This window comes from Propithecus coquereli, unplaced genomic scaffold (genome assembly GCF_000956105.1).
Source record: "Propithecus coquereli isolate 6110/MARCELLA unplaced genomic scaffold, Pcoq_1.0 Scaffold143, whole genome shotgun sequence".
In the NCBI taxonomy this organism is placed as follows: Eukaryota; Metazoa; Chordata; class Mammalia; order Primates; family Indriidae; genus Propithecus; species Propithecus coquereli.
Window position 1 is genome coordinate 2,769,423 of NW_012138636.1, and position 11,124 is coordinate 2,780,546.

The following is an 11,124-nucleotide window of genomic DNA, read 5'->3' on the forward strand; positions in this document are numbered from 1 at the left end:
ATTCCATAACTTTCGTTATTCTCAAAAGGATCTATAAACCAAAAAAGTAAAAATACTAAAAACAAAACAATTGTAGGTAATGCTTATATGAACATTCCACTTTCATGGTATACGGAAGCTGCTGGAGAACTAAAAGTGAACCATTAACTTCCACGCTGACCTGCCCTATCCGTGCATGGAGGGAACAGACTGGACAGGGCGTCCTCTCCAGAGGACATTCTTAAATATTTGTTCAATAAGTACTCGAGCTCTTATACTGAAGAGAGAGAGATTTACCTACAGAGCAAATTATGTTCATTAAGCACTGCTTTAGGCACTAGAAGTAAGTCATCCATTACTCTCTTTCTTGGCATAACTCATGGTTAATAATCTAAAACAAAATTCTTTAAGCTGTACAGATTTTTTTTTAAATAAAATACCTAGAAAAGAGGCTTTTAAAGGTTCTTACTACAAAGAAATAATAAATGCATGAGGTGACGGATACACTAACTACCCTGATTGAATCATCACACAACATAGATATGTATGGAAACATCAAATTATATCCCATAAATATGCACAATTATGATATGTTGATTAAAAAATAAAAATTAAATTAAAAAAGTTTGGTACCATAGGCGGGAGAATTGCACAGATTTTTAAATAATCGTTTAGGCTTATAACATTTTATTATCTCCCTTGGTTGTATACAACTTGTCAGTTATAAGAGTCAGGTGTTACACAGGAAGCACATAAACCTCTTGTCCATGTATTCCAAAATAGAAGGAAAAAAATTTTTAGTAGTAATGTTTGCCAGGTAGTCTTACATCAACACCGGAATCTTGATAAATGACCTTTCTCTAATCCCAACCCAAATAAGAGGGTTTGCATAAGCTTTCTTAGTGATGTGTTTGTTGACAAAGCACTTCTCTCCATATTAATGAGTCAATTACATATAACTTTGGCATAGAATACTATATACTTAATCCACTGCACTTAAACTCATGTGACTCACGATTCAAACAAAAACCATTCATTGAAGAAGCAGAATGTAAGTTTATGCTTTGAATTTCAACAATTTTTTCATAGCATTTTAACCAGTATCTCTGACAAGAATATTACATGCCATAATAAATAGTAAAAGAGTAGTCCTAATTAGCATTAAAAGAAAACTTCGAGTTACTGATCACAGCATAAATGAGTGCCACTTTTTAAATATTTTTTACTTTGAAAGCACTTCATAGCTTTTAAAAATACTGACTAACACATTACATTAGGTAAGGAAGTTCATTTATATATATGTACGTATATATATGTGTCTGTCTTAACTCCCAAAACAAGACCGATAGCATGAAATCATTGCTGTTACCTGATCAGCCCCAGTAAGATGTATGAAGCTCTCAAGAATGGATGGGCTCAGCCTGTCCATCACATCGATGGCTAATTCATCATCACCCTATAAAAAAGATACCATATGTCTAAAAACATTAGCAATGTTTAAGAAAAGTATCCAAACCTAGGAAAACACTGAAAATGCACTTTAGCACTATTTGTTACAAACGGAATCGAGGATGGTGGGTAGTTTAGGCCCGGTCAAAGATACTTTGTTATAAAGTAACTTATACCTACATGGGAGGTACAGAAATAGCATAAAGGCGGACAAAGGGATAGTTCTTAAGTACTTTCATTAGATAACTTAAAGAAACACCTAAATCTTACCTTAGGTATTTCCAAAAGTGCAAATAAAGCCCGTATTTCTCTAAGGACACTGACGGCTAATCTCCTAGTGGCAGGTCGACTGCTACAAAGAATGACAAGTGCAAAGCCTTCGACTACGTGGAACACACTGGAATACAGGCCCCTTTCCAGAGGAGGGGGATGAGAAGCTCCATTAGCTACACCATGCTTGAAAAATAAATAAAAGTTGAAAATAAAATAAAAAATACATATGTATAGATATTCCAGAAAAACAATTAATAAAGAGTAAAGCAAATCACAGAAATCATGGCTACAGGTCTGCCTCAGCTCAAGCAATTTAAATACTATTTCATTTCTAAAAATATAATAGTGGGCATGGTGGAAAAAGCATGTCATTGGCAGTATAAATATGAATGCTGTACCTAACTTCTATCATTCTCTGACTACTTTATAACCTTGGAACTGACAGTGTTTTTCTAATATTTCTTTGCAGGAAATGAGGGGATTGGATTGTATCTTTCATACGCAAAGTGTGGACCAGCAGCCTGCCACTGCCTGGGAGCTTGTTAGACACTCTTTCACTGGGCCCTGCTGATTTCCATGCTCGTTAAAGGTTGAGAAGCTAGGTTGGCCGAGATGGTTCAGCTCTAAAATTCCAAGGTTCTACGACTTACACATTATCATAAATCAACAATTTGAACACCTTTTATGGTTAAGGAGCACAAATACTGAACAGGTGAAACAGGGACTGTTGCCATGGAGAAATAACCAAGAAACCCAAATGGAAGACTACCAAAATTTTCCATTATTGTATCAGTTTTAAATATATTGGAAACAACCTGAATGTGAGATAGACTTATCTCTACTTTCTATGCTCACTAAGAACTAGTTGTTACCAAGGGAAGGATGTTAGAAAGTTTAGGCACACAGACACTACAAATTTAATGTATGAACTATAGAAAAGCTCAGTTCAAGGGATTATAAACACATTGAAATTGAACAGAAGAAAACTTTTAGTATGGGAGAAAACAGATCTATATTAACATCATTATTGTTCATTTACCACTGACCACACAGAAAGGGACAATACAAAAGAATCTGGTACCTGTGAGTCCTGGTTTTTGTTATGCATTTGGGCTGCTTGTTTCCACTGATTTATTAATTGTACCAACATCTTTATGGCATTATCAAGAAGCGTGGGATGGACATCAGTCACTTCACGAACAATAAAATAAACAAATCCTGAAAGAACATCCTCCCGCCAATCTGGAAAATCAAGCATTAGTGCCTGCAGAGTATTGAAAGCCAGAGCACGCAGTTCTTCATCCATATGAATTGTGAGCCTACCGAGAACAAAACGCCATTAGCAAACCTCAAAACCTCTCAAAGAGTTTTTCATCACCTAAACCTTAAAACTAGGAACTTAAAAAATATATCCTCTTAATTGTTTTGTAAGAAGCACAAAGATAGGAACCAATGTTCACTTTTTGTGCTATATTCAACCTTATGCTTGTCTATACTTATTTGTTTAAATTCACACATAAATCTACTAATATTAGTTGATATTTTTACTATAATTCAGAATAAGTTTAACTCAAATGCTATATTTTAGCAAAGAATACAGATGCCATATCAGAATTCCATTTAAAAGTTCTTTAATCCTAAAATATGTTGTTATCCTATAATCAATCCAAAATTACATCTAATCATATAATATCTTAGCAGCATCTCACGTTTATTTAGTCCTTTACTATTGCTGAAAGCACATGACTCAGTCGTTCTTTATTTACTGCTGAGATTACAGTTAAATATGAGATGGCTGATTATGAAGAAGGAAATACAACAAATTAAGATGGGGTCAAATTAATAGAAATAATTCTTGAAGGCGAGAATGAGAGTAAATTTAAGAATAACATCATAAATAGTGTATGCCTAGGACAAAAAATGAAAAAACAAACAATGTGTTGACTCGACACGTAAGGCTCTAAAGAGAGTTTAAGTGTAAATAAATTAGGAAAGAGGCTATATAAAGTTACCTTTCAAAGACATCAAACCAATAGGGGGCTTTCAACATAATTATAGAATTTTACCGAAACACAAAAAACAGAATGATAAACAAGAAAAACAATGATAAACAAGGTACAAAATGGCTGTAGCAGTAAAGCCACCTATGTATATATGTGTGTGTGTGTGTATACATATAATGTATATATAAAATAATGGTATATGAGTCAGTGTTTATGATTTGGGGCTGAAGAGGATTACTTTAATAATTGCCTCTAAAGACGAATGCATCAGAGTTAGAAATAGTCTGAATGAATAAAATAAGTAGGTAATATGAAAAATACACCACAATTACATGCTTGGGAAGCTGGAAAGATGGAGTTATGCACAAGGACAAGAGGAGGAAAGGTGCATGGTTAGGAGAAAGAAGCTATCAGTCTTCACCCTGCTGAATTCAGTTCTGGTCTTCACTAACCCAACTTTCATCTGACAATGAGACTAGCAGGAAGACATATCACAGCTGGGCAGATTTAGGAGGAAGTAACGAAGCCAGGGTAGTTATTTCTGCACGTCAGAACCAAACAGGGTCAGATTAAGCAACTCCAGCCCGGTATTCTGTCTCTGAATTCTGTGGCACCAGGGGAGAGACTGTTGAAGAGGAGAGTGACAACCCTCCATAATGCTGACTTAAAGGTTATTTCAACATCCCTGAAATCTACAAATATGTAAATATCTTATACCTGTGTGTATATATATATTAATACATGAGCTAACTTCTCACTGTGTAGAGGAGAACAATAATGCAGCCTGGCTAATTAAAGGCAGCGGAATTAATTAGCTTTCCTTAGGGACAGCATACGGGTCTACAAATTTACAATGCACCTTTGTTTTATTTGCTGCTTGATTTTAAAGTTAGATTTAGACAGCACAACTCCAAATGATAGGAGTGGAGGACAAAAATACAACAAACCCTAGGCTCTTTCTTTCCACTGAAGTCAATGAATTAGTAAACGAGTATCGCAGGGGAAGCAGCAAAGTGAACAGCAAGCAAACTGCACTCACTGTCCCGGTGTTCGCCCCTTCACTAGGCCCACCTGCCCCTCAAAGGTGCAGTTTCGTTTTGCGGGGGAACATGGGTGATCTCTCTGTGGCTCACCGTCCACCAAGATGCACGTCTGTGAGTCAGGCGGAGGTGGGAGGTGGAAGGGCAGAATTGAACAGCAATTGTTTACTGCCCTCCCAGATAACGTGATAAATCCTTACGGTTTCTAATTTCTCAGGCTGACATGAACTTCGTAACTCTGTAATCTAATCCGCGGCAGAAATGAAGAGACAGTGTGGGAAGGGAATGCATTTATCTTACGGTGCAAAGTAACCCCTTTTTCTCATGATCCTGGCAGGAGACGAATACCATCCTGTCTCCGATGGCAGCCCGCAGCAGTTGAGGGTAAGGCAGTGCCCAGGTGTGGGAGAGGCGAGGTGTTTTCGAGAAGGGGGCAGAGAGGGTTGCTGGAGAGCAGTCTACTGCTAGTTTGTTCATTGCGAATTAACTTACGCCTTAGTGATAAATACTCGGCAACGGTATCTTTCAATGTAGTCAAGCATCGCTGCTCTGTTATAGCTGTTGGACTTGGTTTGCCACCTAGGACCAGGGCCGGCCAGCTGCGGCTCCCCGGGCCAGCTGCCGACGGGAGTGCGGTCGTGCACACTCTTCGCCCATCGTCTCTGGCTGTTTTTGTACCCAACGGCGGAGATGAGCATCTGTCTGTTTTATTGATACATATGGATGTACGTGTTTTGGGGGCACATAGGATAATTTAATACCTTCACATAAATGGTAAAGATCAAATCAGTGTAATGGGGATATCCATCACCTTAAATATTTGCCTTTTCTTTATGCTAGAAACATATGAAATTACTTTCTTCTAGCTATTTCGCAACGTACAATTGATTATTGTTAAACTGTAGTCACCCTACTGCTCTATCAAACACTAGGCCTTATTTCTTCTATCAAACTGTGTGTCTGTACTCATTAATGAACCTCAGAGATGAGTACTTGTGACAAAGACTGTAAGACCTGCAAACCCTAAAAAAATTTAATATCTGATCCTTTACAAAAAGAAATATGCTGACCTCTTGTCGAGGGAAATCTCTAACTGCATCAACAAAACAATGCAATAGGCCATCACCTCAGCTTAAAACTAGGAGCTATTATGTAAGTTTGATTGTCATGTTATTTACTCCTTTTATAGAACTATGGCATGCTTAACAGAAGAGAGAAAGAGAGAAATGTGCATGCTATAGGCTCTGCCAGAGGGGGAAAAAGGTGCAAATGAGACCTAGTTACCACCCTAGATATAAAGTAATGACTGTAGAAATAAACACAATAACTGATTGCCTAACTGGGTATTATTATACACTGACAATGCCATATGTTAAGGGGTAATGTGTTACATAAATCCCAGGAAATATTAATAGGTGGAAAAATAGGGAATTGAAATATAAGATTTGTGGGGGAATCTCTCTGTGGAATCTCAAGAAGAACTTGAGAAGATAAAAAATGAGTGGGGAGAATGTGTTTATCAAAAAAATGAAAGACGAAATGGGAGTTTAGAATGTAATCAAATAAAGGATTAAAAATGTCTTCATTATTTCCTGTTTAGTGATGATAGTAACAGGTGTATTAGAAATGTAAAGGGATAAGAAAGAATAAAAATTAACATAGCGAAGAGTAATTTCATTTACCTTGCTAACAATTCAATGAGGTCAGTTCTGCTCATACCATCAGGAATCAACCTCGGAATAGCAGCAATACAAGTTCTAAACAAATCAATTTTGGGCTTTCTTTCCCCCCTGAAAAATACATCACAACAGGATTTAAGAAGTATATTACATATGCCGGACAATACAATAAAACTTGGAAAAATAATTACAGAAAGTAGGAGCTCCCTCCAAGTGTAACATACTTAATTTAAAGAGTGCATACAAATGCAGTAGATTATCATCAGTCTGTAAATGGATAAAAGAATACAGAAATAATTCAGTAAAAAAACACAGCTAGCAAACAAAAATTAGAAAACAAGCATTGCAACTATTATTAAATAACAGATATTATTTAAACAAATCACAATTTCAAATATTAATAAAATTATTTAAATATTATTTAATATTTAGGCTTCTGTAAATGTTAGATAATATTATTAAATAACTAAATATTAGTTATTATTTGGGGCCTATAAAATTAACCAAAATTTTTTTATTTAATATCCTATACCAATAAGGATCTTGGAAACAGACATCTCGTGTCGGTCAATATATAAACAATACATATTATTTGTTCTTGTTCTGTGTGTGATACATGTACATAAATATACATATTTAAAACTTTTATGTAATAAAATGAGCCAATTGTTGAAAATCCTGGTTCCTCCAGAGACTTATTATACAATTTAACTATATTTTTTCTAGTTATTCAGTAGTTTTATTTATTTCTTTTAAATGTCTAATCTCTTCTGCTGGTTTTTATTTTGGTCTATATTTCAAGGTGAGGCCTTTTAAACTTATTTTATCCAAACTGTTGCCCAGTTGGCCTAATAAAATAATCTTTATGTAGAAAAGAATTCGGATGTTCTAAGTGTTTTGGGCCAATATTCATTATAGTGGCTATGCACCTGCTACCTCCTTTCGGAGATTTCAGATCGTCAGCCCTCTCTCTGCATGCTCTAACATGCATGAATTTCAGTTACCACGATTTAACTAAACACACACCAGTCCCCAGCAACACGGTTCAAATTTAAGGTATCATGTATCATAATAACTATAAATAAAGGCATCGACAAACTTTGCTGTTGGCTCTTTAGTTCACAAAGCACTATGTAAATAACACGTGCACACCATGATCAGTGACCGATCATTTCTTTTCAGGCCGTCACCAATTGGTCACCGCACATCTGTTACTCGGTTCACACACAGACAGCGACGTGAGCAGTGGTGTTGCCTCCTTCTCTCCCGGTGACGAACCCACATGACGCTTTACAAAAATGGATAATCAAAAGAGGGAATTCGCCAACGAAGATGAAAGTACAGCAAAGAAAGAAAAAGTAACGTCACTGTGTAGTGAATTCTTATAATTTCACGTTGCCTCCGCAGCCATTTTAAATGTAAGTTTAACTTTCTCATACCAGAACCAGGGCTGGGTCACCCTTGATACAGTTTCCACTTCTACCCCCGCCCCACCCCCAGCTTCTGTAATGTCATCGATCCAGACATCTGCCTTATATAACTTACTCCCAGTGACCACGTCCCTAGGGAACAGCTACTTACAGCCTACTTGCCTGGCCCCGCTGACCCACACACCCTGCAGGGACATGTCTCAGTGCCCACCTCTCAGTCACAGCACGGCCTCCTGGAACTCATGCCTGCTTGCTTGCTTGCTTCTTTCTTTCTCTCTTTGAGACAGAGTCTCACTCTGTCACCCTGGGTAGAGTGCAGTGGCACCATCATAGCTCATTGCAACCTCCAACTCCTGGGCTCAAGAGATTCTCCTGCCTCAGCCTCCCGGGTAGCCGGGACTACAGGCAAGCACTACCGCACCCAGCTAATTTTTCTATTTTTAGTAGAGACGGGGTCTCACTCTTGCTCAGGCTGATCTTGAACTCCTGAGCTCAAGCAATTCCTCCCGCCTCAGCCTCCCAGAGTGCTAGGATTACAGGCGTGAGCCCCCGCGCCCGGCCATGCCTGAGTGCTTTAAACTGATCAGTTAAAACTACGCTGTTTGGATAACAGCCTGGACCCATAAAAGGCATCGGTCCACGGAGCCCTTTCTCTTTCCACGCACTCCCTGACCTTGGCGAGCGTGGCCTCTGAGTGTGCAGTGAACCCACCCCGAGGACCTGCAAGTAATAACATCTCTATTGCCATCTTGTGCCTCTCCCAATCACTGAAACGGTCCTCTCCATCTTCAATATCGTAAATTAAACACACTGGAAGTTCAAAGCAAATGTCAGTGGAGTCACGGAAGACATAGCTGACCGGGAATGTTGACGGTGCCGTCTTCAGAGATGCTGTGTAGGCGGTGAGAGCCACTGAGTGGAAGCGAACTATTGGCATAGATGAGGGAAAGGGTAGTGCTGAAAAAAGGGAAGATTTCCCAGAGGAAATAACACAGGCAGAAAACTTCATATGAAAGAAACTCTCGGAGATATTAGAATATGGCAGTATATAATCATTGCCTATTAAATAGAGATCAAATATCCAATTTGGTATTCTAAGACCTACGATGCAAGTATTAACATCCAAAAAAAAAACCCCACCTCCCTTATAGAGACTATGTAGATACTTTCTAGCAAACTAAAGAAGTTATTACCACCAAATGCGTCTTCCTGAGGAGGAAGTCCCTGACAATAAGGACAAAACATGCTGGGATGACAAATGATGACAAGGCTCGGCGGGGGGGATGGTGGGGTGAGATGCTGATTCTGAAGAAACTCAGACATTGTTCTCCTCTGTAGCCCGGTTCCCAGGAGACAACAATATCAGAGTTCACATTTTCAGGATTTTTTTTTTTTTTTTAAATCAGGCCTCTGGGAATAAGAGCATTAGTCTGATCGAATGAACCAATCGTGCCCACACACGTCTGCGGTACCTAGGACTTATGGACCACTCAGGGGGTAGGCGTAGGGCCTTGTCATTAACAAAGTAGACTGGGATCCAGACTGACTTTTGCCATCTATACTAGTGTGACAGCGCTTCAAAAAATAAAGCTGAGCGCCTGCAAGGAATCACTGCATTGAAAAATGCAGCAGATGGCAGTTTGGGAGAGCTCTAGAAGAGAAGGTAAGGCAACAGGTAAGCAGGAATCAACCACCTGTACTCTCTTACGAAAAGCGAAATAGCAAAGAAGATAGACAGTTCGCTACGTACGTGATCATATCTTCGGGCTCCTTATTGGACATCTGCACACTCGTCATGCACATCGGTCTCCCGACTTCTTTGTCCAAATGTCTGAGAATGCTGTCTAACGCTTTCCTTACTTGAGGATAGTAAACTGACATTCCTAGGAGGAAAAAAACCTCATAGTTATAAAATATCAGAAGGTAGATAAAGAATACTTACAGTTGCTTTCTGTAATAAAAGCCTATCAATCTCTAAATGATATTAGCGTATTGTTGTCACAAAAGGAGTTTCAAATGTGATACATCTTTCCTGATCACCAGCTATAGCACATTGTAGGAACTAGAGAAATCGTGTGAAAATTACGCAGAAAACTTAAATTGATTTGAAGAAAGGATAAAACGCAGTGAACGGTATCCTTTAACCAGAAGACTCTTAACGTCAAGATTTATAACGATTATCAAAAACGTATTATCACAGTTGTACGGACTGGAATAACCACATTAGGCAAATTTATGCATTTCAGATTTGATCATAGAGTTTTACAAAAGAATATTCAACTGTATTCCAAAGCAACTTATTTATTTCAGTCAACACTAACCTATGACTTTTGCTTCTTCATCTGTCAAGGTTTTATTGAGAAAGATTTTCTTTACACGGAGCGTATTTCCCGAGGGAAGAATGACGCCTGTTGTGGGCATGGGCGGTTCCCCATCCTTCTGCTGCAGACTGTCTGCTATTACCAGGAAGACTCGGAGGCCGATGTTCATTCTCTTCAGAGAAGAAAGTTTCAAAAGGAAGAAACCAGAGCGTCACAAATTATCTTCTGTTCATGTTAGAAATATGTCATCAAGTAACAGTGGGGGATGGGAGGAAAGAGACAGAAGGAAAACTAACCTTCTGCCCAGCATTTTTAACCAGTCATTGTTTGCGTTAGCATCAAATTCCCAAAGGCCACCCTCTCACTTCTGAGGGCAGCCGGCTGTCTTACTCTAAGGCTTATTCAACCCTCTTCTATCCTTCTTCAACTCTCTGGTCCTCCTACAGTCCCCTCCTTTGTCTAGCTCTCTAGACAGATGATTTGTCTCCTACTCCTCAGAGAGAAAAAAACCATCGGCTTTCCTCCGTCTCTCGTTATAAATCACGCCCATCTATTTCCACGTGCATCTCTGCCCCCTCTCTTTTGCTCTTGTATTAGTGAGGGGCTGACGGTCATCCTAGCTGTTGGAATCCCGTCTGTTCTTGCATTTTGGGGGAATATTACACCACTTTCTTGCATCTTCGACATTCCCCTTATAATGGAATCTATCCCAGTCCTCTTAACTATACTCACTATCTTGATGGAACAAACCTTCCCTACACTATTTTCCAGAAGGAACTCTCACTCATCAGTGACCATGTTACTCGGAACAGTGGGCCTTTTGCAGGAGCCTATTTGGCTTTTCAGCAGCATGGGCACTGTCAAATGTTCCTTCTCTCCTGTGCCACTCGGGTGCGTCATCTCTACCTGCATTTCAGGGTCAGCCTCCTTTACCTGGGCACTCAATGTTA

General features: G+C 38.9%; 1 protein-coding gene across 1 annotated transcript in view; it reads right to left on the reverse strand.

Moving 5' to 3' along the window:
• Positions 1–11,124, reverse strand: part of FRYL (FRY-like) — a 157,322-nt gene that overhangs the window by 110,637 nt on the left and 35,561 nt on the right. Inside the window, exons 13-18 of the mRNA XM_012639897.1 lie at positions 10,175–10,346; positions 9,604–9,736; positions 6,427–6,534; positions 2,783–3,020; positions 1,699–1,884; positions 1,349–1,435 (exon numbers count right to left, since the gene is read on the reverse strand). Of these exons, the coding sequence (XP_012495351.1) occupies positions 1,349–1,435; positions 1,699–1,884; positions 2,783–3,020; positions 6,427–6,534; positions 9,604–9,736; positions 10,175–10,346 (924 nt within the window). The remainder of the gene's footprint in view (positions 1–1,348; positions 1,436–1,698; positions 1,885–2,782; positions 3,021–6,426; positions 6,535–9,603; positions 9,737–10,174; positions 10,347–11,124) is intronic.